General features: G+C 33.5%; 1 protein-coding gene across 2 annotated transcripts in view; it reads left to right on the top strand.

Annotated features, from left to right (window-relative positions):
* Positions 1 to 21783, top strand: part of LOC118181422 (rho family-interacting cell polarization regulator 2-like) — a 151672-nt gene that overhangs the window by 6211 nt on the left and 123678 nt on the right. For both annotated transcript variants that reach the window (XM_035350566.2, XM_035350567.2), the window contains exon 2: positions 9742 to 9873. In XM_035350566.2, the coding sequence (XP_035206457.1) occupies positions 9744 to 9873 (130 nt within the window). In that variant the 5' untranslated portion in view covers positions 9742 to 9743. The remainder of the gene's footprint in view (positions 1 to 9741; positions 9874 to 21783) is intronic.

Genomic DNA, 21783 nt, shown 5'->3' with positions numbered 1-21783 from the left:
CCCATCATAGTATGATGCTTGAAAGGTTAAAAGTAAAAAACTGGAATAAAAGTTATACAAAGAAAAGATAAAAGCAAGAAGTGACCTTTGACTGCTGCTATTTTGCCTAACTGATTTTAGCAATAACTTTCATAAAGTAAAATAAATTGCTCATTTGAGAAAGCACAAGTAAAAAATTCACATTCTTTTCTGTTAGAAGGGTGCCACTTAATGCCAAACATAAGCAATGACATGAAGCCTAATTGGTAGTGTAGTTAAGGGGGGGATAACTGTTCCTGGGCGCAGCATCCAGGTGGCACCAAATTGATGTTTCCCATTCTATTTTGGCAAATAGGACGGGGTGCAAAATGGGAACTGAATGGGCCCTTGGGCACTGAAACCATAACAATGCCTTTGAATCTAACTAGATGGTTATAGCTCTTATGATAAATAAAGTTTCACATATTTTATATGCAATCAGTATAATATATATGATGTTTAGTGTGCACAGTGCTAATGTGTGCAATTCTGATTTTTTTATGCGAAAACATTGTATGCATGGAACAAATTACATATTTGTTCTATGTACATAGCAATCTGTTTTCGCTTAAAAAAAAATCTGAGATCTGTATAAATTTGGCATCAGGCACAAATTTGGCAATTAATGACTATCTTCACTTTAATAGAAAAGTAACTGATAATCTAGAATGGAAAATTACTGGATTGATGTTTATTTTTCTCGCTTGTTCACAACAACACTACTGCTGACATGGCATAAGCAGTGACCAAATGAGCATCAAATAAAGCACTTTTAGTATTTTGATGCCCATTTAGCTACTGGTATAATGTTAACAGAAAAGCACCAAAATTCTGTTATCTGCACATATTTTCAATGAATTCTGAAAACTTTTCAAGCCTTTTTTTTTTACACTTTCATTTTCACCTACATTTTCCTTCCATTCATTTCCATTGCTCATCTAGTGATCTTTGGAACTCTGGTAGTTTTATTTTTAGTGTGGTTCCTAGCAGAATGGGCTATTTGCATCAGTGCTTTTATGATATTTCTCATTTGTGATGATAAAAATGCAAATTGGTTTCCATATGACTGTTCTTTACATATATTTTCTGTTTTTCTAGGATAGGTAGCTCGTTTGTTCTTTGCTGTGATTGATTACCTTGTTCATTTTCTGGCCACTAATCTGTGCATTTACAAAAGTTGATTCGTATTAGAAAAGCAGGAGTTGGTACTTAACATATTAATCCCTTTGAATGTGAAAGTAGGCTGCCATCAAACTATGAAAGTTGGCAGAGATCCCACAGAAGTTGCATTAATTGTTTATGCAGAATTCTTAGCTGCAGTTCCTGAAATAAAGCATTTGTTAATCTCTCTGCACAATACACTAAATGAGGGAAGCGATTTCAAAATTGCCAACTTCGCGTGCTCTTGCATCTTAGCTCCTGGAGTTGCACCTCTCCAGAAGACTCTACATAAGAACTCCACATTTAAAGTGGCAAAAACCTAAAATAAATATAAAAGAGTTGGAAAAAATTTTAAAAACTAAAACAATAATTTTAAATCATTACAAAATACTGGAAAATTAACTCTTATCTTAACCCGGCGGAAGTCGCACCAAGAAAAGTTTCTAACTAGAGTGAGTGCGGGGGGTATCATATACTCCAATATTTGAAATACGATAAAAATAGTTTTATTTAGTTTTAAGGCTGTTTTTTTTTGTTCTCGTGTATTATAAATATGTGAATAATAATTGGGCTTCAAAAAATTAATTTCCAAAATAATCTTAGATTTAAAATTGAAATAAGTCAAAATAATAAAAAAATAAACATCATGCCTCTAAATTTCATTGCATACACAATGCTTATTTACTGTCCTGCCCATTTTGTGCAATCTTTATGGATGAAAGACCAAAAAAACAGAATATATTAACTTTGTTGATGCATGAATGCCAAGGTGAGACAAATTGTGCAATGTGGCAAAAACTTTGTCACAAAGGCTGGGGGAATGTAAGGGCAGGTAGAACCTGTTGACAAATCGCAATATTTCGGTAAGCTACAATTAAGTAAGGTAATGTTTTTGAGTAGTAGAACTTTTGAAACTTTGAGTAAAGTTTGTAATTTTGAATCGATTTGATGCATTTTAGCAATTTCCTCATAGTCGATAGGGTTAGGCATGCTTATCGCTTCTATGCGGGAAACTGCGTCCGCTGCAATATTCTCTGAACCTTTTATGTGATGAATTGTGAGATAAAGTCTAAATGCCTAGCCTGACGAGGTGAACATTCATCCAAACAATGTCAAAATGCATACGTAAGCAGCTTGTAATCGGTGACTAAAGAAAAATTTTGTGCTTCCGACATATGCTTAAAATGCCTAATAGCATCATAAGCTGCCAATAGCTCCCGTTCATACGCACTATAGTTCTGTTCTGCTTGTGAAAGCTTTCCTCAGAAAAATGTGAGAGGGTGTAAATTTCCATTAACTATTTGTGTGACAGCAATCCGCCGAATGCAAAGTCTGACGCATCAACCTGTAAAACCAAATGGGCATATTTCTTCGGGTGAGCTAAAAGAACCGCATTCGCGATTAACATTTTACACTTTTGAAATTCGCTCCGCGGTTTATCAGACAAATTCGGGGTTGTCTTATCATTTCTCTGAGCCCATTTTAAATAGGAAGTTAAGTGTATTTGATTCTGGGCTACCATGGGTAAAATTTTAAAAGTCCTAAGTATCTTTGCAAATCTTTTACCGTTTTCGGAAATGGGTAGTTAAGTGTCGGTTCCACTGATGCATCAACCTGTAAAACCAAATGGGCATATTTCTTCGGGTGAGCTAAAAAGAACCGCATTCGCGATTAACAGTTTACACTTTTGAAATTCGCTCCGCGCTTTTTCAGACAAATTCGGGGTTGTCTTATCATTTCTCTGAGCCCCTTTTAAATAGGAAGTTAAGTGTATTCGATTCTGGGCTACCATGGGTAAAATTTTAAAAATCCTAAATATCTCTGCAAATCTTTTACCGTTTTCGGAAATGGGTAGTTAAGTGTCGGTTCCACTTTTTTCAGCAGAGGCTTGGTACCATTTTTATTGATTAAATGCCCTAAGAAAGATATTTCGAGAACGCCAAAAACACATTTCTAAGCGTTAATTGTCAATCCATATGAAGTTAATCTTTCAAAAACAGTACATAAGTGAGATTTAGGATCATCTTCTGTGTCACTAAATATCAAAGTATCATCTACGTAGACATAGGCAAATTTTAGATCTCCAAGAATTTCGTTCATAAACCTTTGAAAGGTCTGAGCTACTCTGCACAGTCCGAAATTTAAAAACGGAAATTCAGAAAGACCAAATAGGGTGCAAACTGCAGTTTTCGGTATATGATCTGGTATATGATGATATGCTCGTATCGTCATATACAAAAATTTTTCTGCTAAGCATATTATTAGCAGAAATTTCACTCCTTAAGGCCTTAAGCTTCTCGAGAGGACCACAAAAATCGTTCGGATCGCTGGGGGATCTTGCTGAAGCTACCTGAATAGCAAACACGCTATTGTTTGTTGGCGTGCACACTTCAGCTATCTTAATCAGCCATTTTTGCTAAATTATCTAAGGATTCAGAACTTACTGATAAAATGGGATGCATCTCGGAAGGTAAACTTTGCAGCCATAATGATTTTAAAAATTCGTCAGTTATACATTTTCCACCCAATTCTGTCATTTTTTTCAATAAGTGAGATGGTTTGTCATCCCCTAAATGCAATTCAGAAATAAGTCTGCGTATTCTTTGTTTTCCAAATCCGATAATTCCGCTATTGACTTAGCTTTTAGGGCATTGTATTTTTCCGCCGCAGGAGGATTAAAATATTTGATACCGCGGAAAGCGTTTCAGGGTGAAAGAAATCACGTGGTTATATTTCGTAATATCTTTACTGATCTTCGTTAGAGCAAAGTTACTTTCAACTTGAATAAACCTTTGAAAGGTCTGAGCTACTCTGCACAGTCCGAAATTTAAAAACGGAAATTCAGAAAGACCAAATAGGGTGCAAACTGCAGTTTTCGGTATATGATCTGGTATATGATGATATGCTCGTATCGTCATATACAAAAATTTTTCTGCTAAGCATATTATTAGCAGAAATTTCACTCCTTAAGGCCTTAAGCTTCTCGAGAGGACCACAAAAATCGTTCGGATCGCTGGGGGATCTTGCTGAAGCTACCTGAATAGCAAACACGCTATTGTTTGTTGGCGTGCACACTTCAGCTATCTTAATCAGCCATTTTTGCTAAATTATCTAAGGATTCAGAACTTATTGATAAAATGGGATGCATCTCGGAAGGTAAACTTTGCAGCCATAATGATTTTAAAAATTCGTCAGTTATACATTTTCCACCCAATTCTCTCATTTTTTTCAATAAGTGAGATGGTTTGTCATCCCCTAAATGCAATTCAGAAATAAGTCTGCGTATTCTTTGTTTTCCAAATCCGATTAACATTATTTTTTCTTAAAGGGGGTATTTTAACCGCCACGTGTGAGATTTGTGGCTTCTGAGTCGCCACATTCAATTCATTGGTTTGGCTTTCCGATCCTGGCATGGTTAGCAATTATAAATATATCATAAATCCTTAGCTTAATGTTTTACACTATGCTTTAAGACTTATGTATCATATCAGAATAGTCATTCAATATCTCAATAAAATTGCGAGCACAAATATTATCCAAAGATCCATCCTTAATTGCGTGATAAATTACGTGTAATCCGTACGATAAAATGAGAAGGAAATAAGTACAGGGTTCGTACGGTCCTTAAGAGTCCTTAAAAGTCCTTAAGTTTTTTGGAATTGATTTTTGTTCCTTAAAAGTCCTTAATTTTGGCCAAAATCGGCAGAAGGTCCTTAATTTTAATCATCTGAAATTTCTGTCTGTTTTTACGACTGCCATTTTGAGTGTGAATTAGCATTTTGGAGAAATATTTTTGGCAAACTTTCCGCTTTTGGGGAAGTGAATTCTTTTATTAAACGGTTCTAAATTTGGCGATTATTAACATTTTGGCGATTTCAAGATCGAGTTCTATTGAAAAATTTTAATTACGAGATCTGGGAATTTTTTGACGATTTTTTTAAAACATTCTAACATTGATAAATTTCATTAAAATAATGGTAATATATAGGAATTATATTTAAGAAATAACATTAAAATAAAGCATTTTTGTTTTTCAACGACATGTTAAAAAGTTCCATTTTGGCCACATATTATACAATATTTTGAATCCAAAAAAATAAGCAAGGAATAATGCTATAAAGCACAGTTTACAAAACAGTTTCTAGCAAAAGCAAAATAGCTGTGTAATTAATTAAAAATGTCTTTTAATTTTTTCATGGTAAGAATTTTTCCCATTTCTCTGGGGACTGCGGGATCGACAGTGTTAAAGTTAAAAAATAAGTATAGTCTCAATGAAATGTGATCAGATCTAGTTTTAATGAAATTTATTGAAACATTCTAAACAAAAATACGCTTAGCTTTACACATGTTACAATACGAAACAACTATTTTGGTAACATTTTTGGCTACCTTTCATCCAAATAGTTCTGAATTGTCATCATGACATTTCGAATAATACTTTCGGACTTTATGTGCGTCTCCTTCCTTTTTGTATAATTTATGAATAATTTAAGTCGGCAATATTGCACCGCTTGATCTCAATATTGCCGCCGGCTCATCGCTGCCGGCTGAACGGAAAGGATAGCAAATTCGCCGCCGGGCTCAGCGTGTTAAACCTTTACCGTGGTCACAAGGTAAAACACAAAAATATAAAAATTCATGTGAAACTTATTCTTTGCATCTAGTGAGACTTAATGCAAAACAACTTATCACCGCTAATGCTTTAGTGGCTTAATAGAACCTTAAAGTACTATATTAACTGAGTTACAACCCCTGGAACTCTACATGAAGCTACAGAGGTCAGCTAACTTTCAAAACTTGCTAACTGTACCTACATCAGGCCTTTCAGGTTAGTTCTGATCAACAGGCCTCTCTATAGGCAAGCAGGAGTGACAACAGTCAGTCTTTTGTTATAAATCAAGCTGATTATGATTTTAATGCTCATTTTAACCTATGCTGCTTGACATGAAATCTACTTACTATTTACTAAACCTCTAGACTGAGCAAGTATGTGACAAAATGAGACATTAAAAAAAAAAGCATACTGTTAGTAAAACGTAACTAAAATGTCACTTATCTTTTTTCAAAATATGTCCAGTTATTATGAGTGTAAAATACTATTTAATGCTACTTGATAAATTTCATAAAATTAATTTTATTCTCAAACATATTAATAATTATGTTAATTAAGTTATGTTTAATAATAATGCATCCTACTCTCGTTCAGGCACAGATATAATATTTTTAATTGAATTTATTCAGTTTCCATTTGCTCATAGGTCCTTAATTTTTTTCATTAATGGTCCTTAAAAGTACTTAATTTACTTGTGCAGAAATGTGTATGAACCCTGAAAGAGGATGGAGCATTTATTTCTCATAAAAAAGAGCATTCTCATCAAAATAAGCCATATTTTTAGCTTTATGAACCAAGACTGAGACAGATAGCCATTAGGAATCTGAAATAGAAGGAGTGAGAGACAAGGTCACCAGTGAGGTACGCCCGAGTAACACGTGCCCACAAAAGTATAGATAACATTACTTAGGAAAGCAGCAATCGTAATTGAGATAAGCATATACCATTAAGAATGAGATTTAATAAGGAGAAGTAACATAGATATATAATAATGGTTTAAGAAAGAGTACATGCCCAACACAGACATGGATGCCGAAGTTTACATATCACGGTGAAGGCACAAGACTAGACTGCAGTCGTTAGGTAGATGCACACAGACTGAAGCCGTTACTCAGAACTGCCGGGGAAAACTTGTCTCTCCCTGTCAGCCCGTAGGATTCCAAGCAGGTTTACTGTCTTTGTTTGTTGTTTTGCCAATTTGTGGTTTTCTCTAGAGTTTTTGAGTCTGTATCACATGTTTGGCGCTGCTGCTGCAAGCTTATCGAGAATCGACTGAGGTTACATCTAGTGAAAGTGCAAATGTTTTGAATGTGCTGTGATATCGCACATCTGTATAATTGGTGTTGAGCCATGTTGCTTGGTTAGTTTCATGGTTGACAGGATAACGTGTAAGTACCCAGAAGGTCTTTTCCCCAATCAGTTATGTAATTTTGTCATCCTTTATGTAGCAGAAGTCACTTACATATCTGAAAAATCACTTCCCTACTACAGACAAAATTTTTTTTTAAATTCTCCATATTCTGTTTTTCATGTGCATTTTTAATCTCCAGTACAATGACTCCCTGCTTGTTTCATTTGCAACAATGAAAAGTAGACATAGTAATATGAATTAGAATAGAAATTTAATTTAAAACAGATTAGGTCATTATCTGAAAAATGCTCCACTTTGTTAAAAGTATGCTTTCTCTGTGCATTCCGGGAAGAAGTTAAAGAATGCTTTTTTGTTGGCATTTTCTTTCCATGAGTATTCTGCAGGATATATGTCAAGATTTCACTGTTAATCTCTTCATAAAATATTTAGTGACCAGATTCTTCTGACTCTAAATGATATGACCTGTTATGTATAATTAAATAACACTTGAATCGTATTTTACTTTTATTAAACTCCATAACTTTTCTGCCGTTTGATTAATTGAACAAATGTATGAAACATATGCTTCTGTTATAGTTTATCAAAGCTATGCAGGACTTTTATTTGCATATAGTAAGCACTGCCATCTTTCTTATAACTTAAATAAAAGTAACCATATTTTAAATTTGATTGAAATACCAGGAAAATTGTCTGAAAATTATCTAGTACGCAGTAGGTCCACTTCTGGACTATAGAATTACAGAATCAGAACGGGGACATGAAATCCAGGAGTTGTCCAAAGGAATCTGCCAACACATCATGCCTCATGAAGAATGATTGACTCTTTGTAATATTCATAGGAGGGAGATCTCTACTTGGAAGGGAATGTTGTATGGAATTCAGACCTGCTTGATAATATTAAGATCTGGTGAACAAAACAAAGATGCATGTTTCTCAAGCTATTATCTGGTTGTGGGACATAACTGTAATACATTATCTTATTAAATGAAACCAGACCCATGTAAGTGAGCCCATCAAATAAATGGGTGTCACATATTTGAAGGGGTATTTGAATAGCATTCACTGGTTAAAAAAAGTTTAAATGTATGGGGTACTTTAATTCATATTAGCAGAACATATCCCATTCCATTACTAGTCACTACCAGCTTACATTTGCCTTTGTTGACATGCTAGATTCATTGATTAATGGGATTTTTGGAATCTTTGATCTCTTCATCTGGCTGAATCAGTTAGATAGATAATTTGTTACATCAAGATAATTATTTCCGCTCTTTCAGTAATTGACATTTAAAGCCTATATTGTGCAAAGAGCATGGTAGTTTTTTACATTGTCTTTAATATATTGTGCATGTTGCTATCATCCACAGTATTTCAACAGTTGTATTGTTGTTGTATGCTGAATATTTTATTTGAGTTTGTATATTAGACTATATTCTTGAAATAATTGAATGTGACCTGTCTCATGAGTACATGTTGCTGCATCCTGTTCAAAGTTAACACAAAATCTACCTTCATTGCAAATTCAATCTTTTAATTTTCCATGAATATCTCTTGCTATACATATCTTACTGGCAGATGAAATAATTTCTGGGCACTTCACTGTGTTTATAATAGCCCTTCATTAATAGTTTGTCAAAACTGTGTAGGATCCTTATTTGTGTTATTCATACACTATTCTATAATATTTATATAATGTTCCCTGTCTTTAAAATGAAGTTGTATTTTGTATTTTTAGTTTTCGTAAATAGACAAAACATTCTTTCCTTCTCATTGTTCCCACTAGAATTTAAATTGCTGAATTACAGAAAACTAGTAGTTTGGTCTAGGGTTTCATTTTCTGCAATATTAACTGACAGCGTAGGTTTTTTCCTATGCTGGTTATAATATAAATATGAGTTTGTTTCTCATGAAAAGTAATGTTTAGAAATGTAACAATTATGTTCTATTGTAAAATCAAATATGTATTGTTAGCTCTGAGTCAGGAATACAATTAGATCCCAAATTAATATCTATCTAGGAACTGTTCAAAATTATAATTAAATAGAGGAAGTAATTTAAGTATGATGTATATTATAAAATGCTAAAATTTTTATATGTTCTTCCTAACACTCCAGCTATTGTATATTGTACATGAAAACAATTGTTAAATTGGGTATGTTTAAATATTGATTCATGGTTCAGTGTAATTTAAAATAAAATTAATGCTTGTCATTTATTATGTAATGTATACTGAAAACAGTTTTCAAATCAACAAATAAAATGTACTTTCATTTTTTTGTGATTTTTATGTAACTAATCAAATAACGGACCTTATTTGTGCACAGCGGCCGACTTCAAGCCTCATTAATGAAGCAAAAGTTTAATAAAAGTGGAACAGAAATGTATGGAAATATTGGAAATATCACAAATCGACTGCTTATTATTTCCTCAAAGTATAGCAATAATTTAGTTAAATTGAAATGGATGTATTTTCTTTTTTAATGTAACCATTATTGATGCTAATGTACTTTGCAGTTATTTTGCATTTTCATCATGTGTGCTTTAATGTGCAGCATAAATGTACTTTTATCTTTCACAGATATGTCACTGAATGAAAAAAAGCGACATAAGCAACTTCCAGATATCTACTTATCGGAAGGCATATCTAGAAGCAAATCGTTTGCAGGACTCTCTCACAGACGGACATATTCTGTTGATTTGACATCTTCTGGTATCAGTGCTAATTTTAATTGTTATTTAATTAGCTTATTGCATAATGATCGGGTACCAATTCATAGTAAATTACAATATTTGGTAACTGGGCTTATATTTTTATACAAAATTTTAAATACATTAATGGTATTGTCCGTACAAGTTCTGAATTTCTTACTTGCTTTTCATAATAAATTCATATTTTTATTTCTGTGCTTTGAATGAAAATTTGCTTTTCGAAGAATTTATAAGCATAATTATTGCGTATTTTTCTTACACTTACCATTGTTTTTGTCAACAAAAAAGAAATTGGAAACACAGTTATTACTAAATATAGATGACCAAAGACTATATTTTTATATGTTAAAGTTTTTCTTTGGCAGCATAAATACTTTTATTTATTTTTTTAAATGTCAGCCAAAATTGAATTGGAGATTCCTTTTAGACTACTCCTTTTTATGCAAATCATCTAATTAAAGTAAATTGTTCTCAATCTTACATGGAAGAGGTAGAATTGAACTGTAGGATAATCAAAGCTGCTTGTGCCATTGACAGGTAAAAGCCTATATCTCTAAAAATTCATCTTTTTAGTGTTTGATCACTGTTATTTTTTCTTGCTTTCTGGTAATATGATGTTTTGAAATTAATGCATGACTAGAACGTAAATCTTTCTTTAGTGGAATTGTAATAATAATATGCATGTCCATCTGCAGAACTTTGCACATTCTGCAAAGCATATAGTTAAACAACTTTTGCTGCCTGAAAATGTTAATGTAATATGTTCAAACTTTGTGGGTGTGTAAAGCCTCCTCATGGAAGCTGAATGTAATTAATTAAAAAAATTTTTTTTTTTTTCCATGGAGATATGTATTCACTGGTTAGATGGGAAAGCTTGTATAATATTGAATTTCATTTGACTTTAGTAATGCTTGTGTTTAGTATTTTGTGACATACCATGATTAAAAATCCATGCAATGCGAGTTCTTTGCCCCTTTCATTGTCTAATTTATGTTTGTACTTCTATCTTTCTAGAAGAATGTACTAATAATCCAAGTAATGGATACACACAAATGTACAAAATATCTTTATATCCATAAAAATAATAGAAGTTCATAATGTAATCGAAGAATCTGATTTTTTTTTTTTTTTGGGCCATGGAATGAGCAAGAGATAAACCTCATTTCTATTTCATTTTGAAATACAAGTAATGTTATGGTATCATCTAGAGGGGTGACAAGCACTTAATGCAAAGCAGCTTTCTCTGTGAATTTCTGCAAGATTTGATTTCAGTGTAAATTTAGTTAAAAATAGCTTTTTTTTTTTATGATACACTTGTATACATTAAAATAACTCTGATGGAAAGCAGTTGTTTAGAGCAAGATGCAGATTTGTGAAAATGGTAAAACAGCTAAATGTGTAAAATAGAGCAGTCTGTGCCTGTGGAAGCAATTAAAGAATTCTGAAACTCTTTCCAGAAAGCTGAAACAAGTTCATAGTAGAAAGTACTGTTTCTTAAGCTAGTTTCTTTTTGTAACAAGAAGAGCTTGGATGGTAAGCAGCTGAGTGAAGAGCTGCAGCCACTACTAAAAATTTTAAACAAATATGTACAGAAAAGCTATTAAAGGCCTTTATGTCAGGAGATCTGTTCTATGTTTTACTGACTTTATGACAAAGAGTCACTTGAATTGGTACAGAGAGCATTAAACCTAGAGACCAAAGGGTCTGCTATCTCTTCAGTTTAAGTCATGGTTCAGTTGAATATCTGATTTAAAATGTACTTATTTACATCTGGAGAGAGTTATAAACATCAAATTCTGCTAAACAAATCATTTAACAGTTTTTGAGAAATCAATATTGTTGTGCATATGGAGATAATTTTGAACTTAAGTGTATGTATTAATAAATGAATTTATCAAATAGTTCATAAGAGGGTACCAAGTCAGAATCAGAGGGTGATCGCAAACAAAATGAAAATAAGACTGAAATTTAATGCACACATCCCCCCACATATGTATATATTAAAAATATTTAAATTTAATTCATATTCAGCTTAGAGTTAGAAGGTGGCAAATATAAAAATAAAAATTGTTTACAAATGCAATAAACCATTGTAAAAAAAATAGTCCAGCATTGAGATTAAAAGTTCAAAATACGTTGCAAAAAATATAAAGTGCAAAAAAAGCATATAAAAAAAGAAATCTAAGAGGTAATGCAGTAAAATCTTATCTTCTTTGCTTACATAAAGTTGTAGGGATTTATATTTATTTTAAATAACCAATTTTATTTAATTTTAAGCTTTCCTATAAGCCTTCATTTCCCTAATTGTCAATGCCAGAATATTTAATTTTGGTAGCACGCATGAAGGTATGCAAATTCTATCTTGTGAAGAAAGAATTTAAAAATCGTTCAGAAGGAAAGTTAGATTTAGGCTGTTGCCGTCACCTCTGTTGCATGAGCTCCTTCTCCCGAAGTTATTGCTGGTTTACGTGGCATAACTGCATTTACTTGTTGCCACTAGTTTCGATGTGGGTTTAAGAAACAGGAATATCTGAGCCCTGTAACTTAAGTTCTACTACTTGTTAACGTCTTTGAATTTTTAGTATAGTTCTGTGATTTCAGTTACCGCCCAAGGGAGGTGTAGTGTGTTAGCATCAAGTTAACACATTGTAAATTTTAAAGAGTTCATAAAGGGTACTTTTAATTCTTCTCCTGTGTAGTCCCTACAAGAACTCGCTACACGTACAATTGTCACTTGGAAGTAAGCAAGTGGACCCTACAAAGTTCAAATGATCTTACTGGGAAATCTGTCGACTTCTCGCACAGGCGTGAATAATACTAGAAATAATAATACAGGAGAAGGGTAAAATAAACGCTTTATTAGTTATAAAACTGTTAACACAAATGCACGTACTTCGTGCTTACAAAAATACCATTTTAATTACAAAAACACACTTGCGGTGGTGTATGAAGAGAAGTAAATGTATCAAGCTGTTTCTTAACTGTTGGCACAAATTTACTAAATTTAAAACTTCAATAACTACAAATAAATTTGTATTCATCAGTCCAAATGTGGAATAAAAAGAGCATTTTGCCCAATTTCCTACAAATCCATTATCCATTAAGATTCAAACAATAACAGAAACAGCATCACAGCCTTTCATTTGAAGGTCCCACTTTAAGTTAAGTGCTGTCCTTAAGCTTGTCAACCTGTCTTGAGTTCGTTCATAGACGAACAAGCTGGCTGCATAGTGGGTTTTTATGGTTTTCCATGTGTATAATGCAACTATGAGTCTGTTTCTCTTAGAAAGTCCTCCATGAAGGCATCCCTCTCCTTAGGCATAGAGCTTTTGCTTATTTTTCCATCTTCTAACAACCTAACCATCAAATGCATTGTGCTTTTCTTCTTGGTAACTAGTTCAAGACATTTGTGATTTTTCAACATTGAGCACCCCACAGATAACACTATACATTTCCATCAGTTAGTGTTTTGTTCTAGAGAAACAGCATGTGAGGACAGTGCCCGCTTCCTGTTGGTGCAAATATCAAGTGTCCTCCGTACTTTATCATTCTATTAAAAATCAGCACAGCCTCACCAGTGGCTGAATGGTTAAGAACACTAAATACTGGTAGTTTAACCTGGGTTCAAAACAGGTGAATGGGCTGGCTGCTTGGTTGGTTTAGTTTATTTGCCTTATATTGTACTTGAATATGAGCCAGTCCCCTTAGAAAGTCCTCCACAAAAGCATCCCTTCACTTAGATAGCCCTAATGACTTTGCCATATTCAAATAACATAATCTTTCATTAAATTTGCATAATTCAACACAAAACATTTCAAGCAGAGTAATTCTCTAACCAAATATAGGAACAACACATAAAATAGTGAACACAGTAGAAACAAATAAAAACAAGTTATGCATAAAAAAACAAGGAAGACTGAAAAATTGTTGAATATTAAAAATAAAACTTAAAATTTAGTTCTAATAAACAATCTAGAACCTCTCCAAATGTGTGTCCAAATCCATATGTGTTGAAAACGTTGGCCTGAGCTAATTCTAATATGCACAAAATAGTAGCTTCAAGTGGAATTGTTACATTAACCCTCTGAGAGGCCCAGGTTTTTAGATCTATCATGAAGACCTGTATTGAAAGAGCGTTTATTAGCTAACTATATATATTTACCTATTTTCATAAACTTACGTTCATCAAGATGGCATTTATATTATTAATTAAAGTAAGAAAAATATCTTAAATTAATAAGCTAATATATAATAAGTGACAAAAAATCTCATGACCAGATAAAGCCAGTAAAACTTTCTTCTGTGTTGAAGACTAACAGAAATATTTTTATCCTTTTTTTTTGTATTATAGCCCGCCAAAGAGATCGTAGATACTCCAAATGACAGGAATCATTAATCCAAACATTCTTACAAAACAAACAACTTATTTTATTAGTATATACAAAGGAATTTAAACCAATAAGAGATTAATTACAATTGCGATAAGCAGCGCTCACTTCTTCCGTTTGCTGGTAGCACATGATCTGTCTCTATTTTTTTAAATTACCAATGTTTCTTTTCTGATGTTGATGTTCCGGACAGCACAACTTTTCTTTTATTCATAATTGATGATCATTACAAGTCCCTCAACGAGAAACACATTCGTCACCTTGGAGACAATGCTGCTCAGAGTTCAGAGAGAGAATCTGAAAATACAGTAATCCCCCCCCAAAAAAAGCAACACAGCGTGTATTCAAAACAATGAAATATAAGTGAGAGCTCGAAAATATGCAGCTTTCCCCAAAAATGATTTAATGAACACATAACTAACAAAAATAAATGTGACATTATATATATATGACATATACACACTGCCAGAAGTCAATACTACAATATTAAATTAATGCTATCGGAAGTATTTTGAATTTGTTGGGAAAGTAGGTTTTCTTTTTAATTTAATTTTGCTTACGAGTTAACTGATAACCTTGATAAGGTATCAGTATTCGCGTGGGAACTGCCTGTTCACAGTCATGTTGTAATGCTAAGGCCCAATGTGACAGTTTAGCACCATGAGGGGCACTTTGGGTCAAGTAGGTGATGGGATTGTGGTCAGACACAATTTGTACTTTGGCACCGAAAATCCAAGTGTCAAATTTTTTCAAGGCTTTGATTATGCAAAATGCTTGCCTTTCGATGGTTGACCATCCGTGTTGACAGGGAGCTGAAAAATGCTATGGACATTTCTTTGCCATGTTCATCATTTTAAGCTAAGCACGCTCCAAATGCAAATGCAGATGTATCTGAATAGAGTTGAAAGGGCTTGTGAAAGTCTGGAGTATGCAGGGATGGCATTTTAATCAGCTCTTCTTGAAGTTTTTTGAAAGATGCTTCCATTTTAGAGTCCCATGGAATAGTATTTGGAACACTCTTTTTTGTAAAGTTTGTCAGAGGCAAAACTATTTCAGAAAAATTTGGGATGTATTCCCTGTAGTAACTTCCTATCCCTAAAAGACTTCTTTAGTGGTATTCTTAGGCAGATTCCGAATGACTTCTACTTTCTCAGGATCTGGAGAGTGAGGGCCAGAACCTATTATGTGACCTAGAAATTTCACGTGACTCTTTCCGAAATCGCATTTTTCTAGATTTGCGGTTAGACCTATGTTTCTTAGACTCATGAAACACTTGGTCGATGTAATGGAGGTGGCCATCCCAAGTCTCAGAAAATATTGCCACATCATCAATGTATGAACAGGAGTATTTATTATGGTTTGCAAGTACCTTATCCATGGATTTTTGAAAGGTATTTCCGGCATTTTTCAAACCAAAAGGAAGAACTTTCCATTGGTAATGACCGGAATGAGTGACAAATGCCGTGTCAGGTTTGGCTGTTTCTTTTATTGGGATTTACCAATATCCTTTGGTTAAATTGAGAACTGTTATGAATTTGGCTTTTCCTATTTCAGAGAGTAAATCTTTAGCAATCTCCATCAGATAGGCATCTGGAACTGTGAAGGTGTTTAAAAGCCTAAAGTCTATACACAAGCTAACACTACCATCCTGTTTTGCAACACATACCGCAGGATGTACCCATTCACTGTCATTAAGCTCTATAAGATCCCATTCTAATAGTTCTTTAACTCTGCGATCAACTTCATCTTGAAACAAAACGGGCACACGATAAAGTCTTAATCTTTTTGGGTTAAAGTCTGCTGTAACCTTTATGTCATGACCATCAACTCTAGTTTGGTCTGGTTTGTTACTAAAAACATCGGCATAAGATTTTAATGCATTAAATAGTCCTTTTCGTTGGAAATGTTTTAAGTCAACTTTCGAATTTTGAAGTGGGTCTTGATATCTTCAGCAGATCTATTCATAGGATCCACTGGTGCAAAGTGGATATTCCCAAAGTCTTGATCTCGGTCAAAAATACCAACATGATTTACACGAGCAATTATAAGGTCTTAACTTATTTGTGTGGTGTTCTCTCGTACTTCTGTTTTCCATTTCGACTTTGGCAGAGTGTGCCCTTGTAAGTTCAAATTTAGTAGCTCGTCCTTGCCAAGTATTGAGCAATTTATTCGGTGATGATGGCATTAACACAAGGACTTTGTCCCCCCCCCCACATTGAAAGTCTTTTCTTTAGAACGTAAGTTAGATCTTGAAGTGTATTCTTTTTTAGATATATTTGAGTTTGCTAACGCAATGTCACGAGCTTTTCTTAATTTTTCTAAAACATCTTGTAAATAATTTTCAGTTGACCTGGAAGCTTTGACTGGAATGCTACGTTCACCTGTCCAGATCTCTTTTAATAAGGATAAAGGTCCTGGTGGTATTTTTCCATATACCATCTGGAAGGGAGACAAACCAGTGGTGCTATGTGGCACTCCTCTATAGGCAAACAGGAGATATGGAAGATGCAAATCCCAACTTCTCCCATGTTTTTGGACCATGGACCTTATAAGAAATAGACTAACCCAAACAGGTTTTCTCCCTCGTCTGAGGCGTTGCCGGCTGTCACCTTGATCACATCCGGAGGAGTAGGGACGACTTGCACAAATTTAACATTGGTTGCCTGTTGCAGCATGTATAATTGTCAAGAAAAAGCTGGTTGTAGCGCTTCATTTCACAAATTAGAATTTCTACATATTTTTATTTTTGAAACTGAGATTGATTTTTAAAAATTTAGCATATTTATCAAGCATAATTAACGTTCCAAATAATTATAAAGCTATTGCATGCTTTCAGGGCTGGATATTTTTTTAGCTTTTCCTATGCTGTAAGGAAATTTGTGGCTACTTCTTTTAGAAAATAATATTTTAAATCTGAACTAATAGAAAATTTCAAACAAGCAATTTTCTCTTGTAATTTTTATGCTTCTTATTGGTGTAAATAAGAAAAAATACTAAAATATTTAAAAACGAATTTTTGAAAGTTTTGTTTAAAATTCTAAATTGTGCTGCTTTTTTAAAATTATAGATGAGTATTATAGCATAATTTCTATAAAGGAATTTTATTTCAATTATATTTCATAATACATCATAGTGATAAGCACGTTTGACATCTTAATTTTTATACATTTAATTCTAATATTAAAATTGTATTTAACTGTAATAATTAATTTTGCTTGTATTTTATAGTGATTATTTTTTAAATTTATTTTTAGTTTTGCATAAGATTTTTTTAAATTTACTGTTAATTTAATTTATTAACCCAAAGTGGCGGTAGCCTAGAAAGACTCTTAGTTTCGAAGAGGCACTTTGCGCTCTTTTACTATAAGTGTCCGTGTCTCCTTGCAAATTGTTGTTACCAAATATTATCGCCCTGTATTATATGTAAAGAAATGAAATAATGTAGAAATCTGCATGAATACATGTATGTTTCTTGCACTGTGACAAAAACGACGCCATCAAATTTTGAATAATGTAATCCTACACCCGAACATGGGCATCTGGATGGCCGAATTTCGAATTTGTTTCAATCTACTTCATATTTTGTAAAACTTTTAACGAATTTTTGATTAACAAACTCAACGAGTTCAGAGCGAGCACTGTACGGAAAATAACAGTTTTATCTCCAGTGCAGAAATTCTAAAGATATGCTGTTTTCAAATGTATGTGGTTTACGGGTGAAGAACATGATATTCAATAAATATAGGTAACACACAAAACTTTAAAAAAAGGTTCCTTTTGGGCGTAATATAAAATCTGAGTGCTTCTACATTTTATTTTATCTTCTTTTTTCCTTTCATTTCGCTCAGAAAATTTTATGCTCCAAAATTTTTGAATTATTAAAATAACTAATCCACTTTAATGTTAATAATTTAATGATCATATAATCAAATAAATATGACATTTGATAATGTCATTATAGTTTGGTAAATCACTGCCTGAAAATGTTCATTAAATTAAAAAAAATTATCAGATCTTGTTTAATTTTACCTTATTTATTTCAAAGCAATCACGTACTACGAAAAATTAAGTTCATAAATTTTGTGGTTAGAGTTTTTACCGTTTTACCATAGTAAAGATGTTTGTACAAGAATTACGCGTGAAAAAAATGCGCAAAATGCAGTAAAAAGTGCTTTAATGAGATATATTAAATCCAATTTGGAAAAAACTGTGGCTTTCATAATCTCATCATTATACAATGTATCGCAATTAATAATTAAAAAGAGTTATGTGATACAAACACCATAGGTTTAAGTGTTAAAGTAAACCAGATCGTCCCTACTCTTTCTTGGCGACATGTCGGTGACGCGCGCCCTGCCTACTGGGTTAGTCTATCTCTTATAAGGTCCATGTTTTGGACATTTTTGTTCATCATCTCTTTTAAGGTTCTGTTCCAATGTTCAACAGCACATATACTCTCTGGGTATCCTGGCGTGGAGAATCATGGGGATACACCAAGGAGATCCTCAAAAGCTCGGGTGAGTTTGACTGTGAAATTAGTTCCTTGGTCGGAACAAATCGTCTTTGGAAATCCAGTCTGAGAAAAAATCCTCATCAAAACGTTACATGTTTTTTTTGATTTTGCACTTATCTCTTTGAAAGGAGTGGCTTCTGTGCATCTAGTGCATAGGTCAGCTGCACATATCACAAAACGATGACCTCTTCCAGATGAAGGTTCTAATGGCCCGATACAATCCACACTCCATGCTTCAAAGGTCTAACGATAGGTTGAATTGGTATTCTGTCTTTATATATAATTGTCCTTCTTAACTGGCATTCTTTACAACTTTTGCAGAACTTTTTAACATCTTGCTTAATAGTAGGGAGTGAGTACTTGATTCGTTGAATTGTCTTTTTCTCACCGAGATGTCCAGCAAGAGGAATTTCATGTGCCATTTTCAAAACTTCCTTTCTTTTTCCTAAAGGCAACACAACATGCTTAATGTTTTCACCGCAGATATATTCAAAGTGAAGTAATATGCCATTATCAGAAGCATATGAGTTTGCCATCTAAAGCATCATGCTAATATTGGGTATGATACCCTGTTGCTGAAATGCATGCTTGACAATGTTAAGGTAAGTTGTCAAAGGGTGTTGACCACTTGTGGCAGTAGTGCCCATTCTTGTAGTAATGCATGGCAGAGCTCGTGCAGGGTGCTTGTGGGAACACTATGACCTGCTGTCCGTCATCCCAACATACCCCATATGTGCTCTATGGGATTCAGGTCTAGTGATCTAGCTGGCCATTGCATATGTAGAATGATTTCACTGTTCAGATAACTCAGCACCATATGAGCTTCATGCAGGTCAGCATTATCATCCATAAATATCGTGTCATTGCAGTGATAAAAGGACACAACAAGGTGTAGAATTTCGTCGTGATATGAAACGGCTGTGATGGAATCACCAGGAATCATGTAGAGGTTGATGTGACCATTCATTGCTATCCCAGTCCATACAAGTAACCATCCTCCTCTGTAATGGTCTCTTTCAATGATGTGTATCATTTGATTGCATGTCATTGCTCTTCCGGAATAGTTCTGGATGTTAAATCGAAACTCCTCCATAAAGAGTACGAGGCATTACTGCTCTGGCATCCTACTGCAATGTTCACAGGCCCGATTCGACCACACTCGTACAGGCAATGGAGACAAAGGAACACAAATCTTTAGTCATCGGGCGTACAGTTCATCTTCATGCAGTCGACACAGTGCAGTTTATACGGATATGGACTGTCCTGCAGCAGCAGAGAAATGCAGTGCCAGCTGTCATGCTGATAGTGATCTATGGTGTCTTGCATATAGCAGCAGGAAGTGATCATCTGCTGTTCTGCTAATCCTCTTGCATCCAGACCCATGTTCCCGTGACCATAAAATTCTTTATAGTACTTGCTTGTAATAAAAAATAAATATACAAAAATTCAAATTCAAATTTAAGATAAAACAACTTGTATAATCAAATTATGTCTTAGAAATTTGGTAAACATAATTTTACATTACCTTGTAATAATAATTTTAAGCTTTTATTTAAAAAGAAACCAAATTGAAAGAAAAAGTCTTTGGCAGTAAATTTTCATAATTAAATTTAGAATAATTGTACAGTCAAAAGTCTTTAATTCAGGACTTCGGCGATTCCGGATTATCGGTTTTCCAGATTATCGATCATCAGTTTAAATCTGGTAATATGGCATGCAGAAATTATAAAATTAAAAATATGAAACCATAATTTATGAAATAAGGAGCAATTATGATTTAAAGGTATCAAAATTTACAAAAAAAAAAAAAAAAAAAAACAATATTTATTTGTTTGCTTTATTAAACATTTCTGTCAACACGCCAGAAAACTATTTGACGTGTATTCATGATATTTATAATGACGAGGAATTTGATTTAAATCATATCAAAAAGGGAGTACATCGAGATGAAATACTAAATTTAGTAAGGAATTATAAGCCGAATAAAATAAAAACATCTGCCCTGAAGATAAGGATAGTGCTGACAGGTCAACTTCCAGTTCATTGCGCGCAGCGACGTTCCCCCCTCCCCCTCCCGCAGAGCAGTGTGAAATTGATAAACAGATTTCAGAATGGTTAGAGAAACAAAGGATATGCCTTTATCCATTTTTTGAAGCAATTCCACTTTTTGTTCGATGGACATCGAAGCATGCTTTCGCTTTCTAGATCCTTTGGCAGCTCCAGAATCGGAAATTCTTTTTGACATAATCGAAAGTTCAAGCTTACTTTTATAAAATTGCTCTAACAGTCTGCAAAAAATAATAAGCCGGATCCAATTAGAAGATTAAGGAACAACACAATCTGCAACATTAACTGAAATAGATGATTAGATAATTTTAGCCTAGCTTGTACCGTCCGTTATACATCAAACGCGCATGCGTAAATGCATTATGCGTTTATGCATGCGCAGAAAGTTTGTAGCTTTGAGGTCCGGATTATACATCATTCCGGATTATGGACGTCCAGATTAAAGACTTTTGACTGTAATTGTTTTGTCAAGGCTTTTTTAAATATTTCATGTAATATTAAAACATAAAATTATGACTACATCCATTAATAATTGTGCACAATCATAACATTTTTAAAATTTTTACAACTAATTCTCAATCCATTTAACACAATTTAAATAGTTTTATTAGCATTATGCTTTTTGCTATTACTAAGGTATTTCAAATTGAAACTAGATGATCCCGTAGCTTTCTCTAATACCCACCTAACCATATTTTGGGGCAACCCACATTAACAAATTGATGTATGAATTTTCACTTGTGATTAGTGGGATGCTTGCTGCAGTTACTTCTAAATAGCCTCCTTTAAAGGCATTTGCCCTCTTTGAACTGCTCAAAAACATTCCATTTATAGAAAAAAAAATTACATTCATTTTATATTTTTCCAAAATAGCATAATGAAATTGCGGAAATTTTAAATGACATTTAAATGTAAATAATAAAGTCCACAGCATATTTAACAA

This window comes from Stegodyphus dumicola, chromosome X2, assembly GCF_044657685.1.
Source record: "Stegodyphus dumicola isolate Sdum_Otavi_A_Nest chromosome X2, ASM4465768v1".
NCBI classification, from domain to species: Eukaryota; Metazoa; Arthropoda; class Arachnida; order Araneae; family Eresidae; genus Stegodyphus; species Stegodyphus dumicola.
The sequence above is the reverse complement of the archived record's forward strand: the minus strand, read 5'-3'. Positions and strand labels throughout refer to the sequence as shown.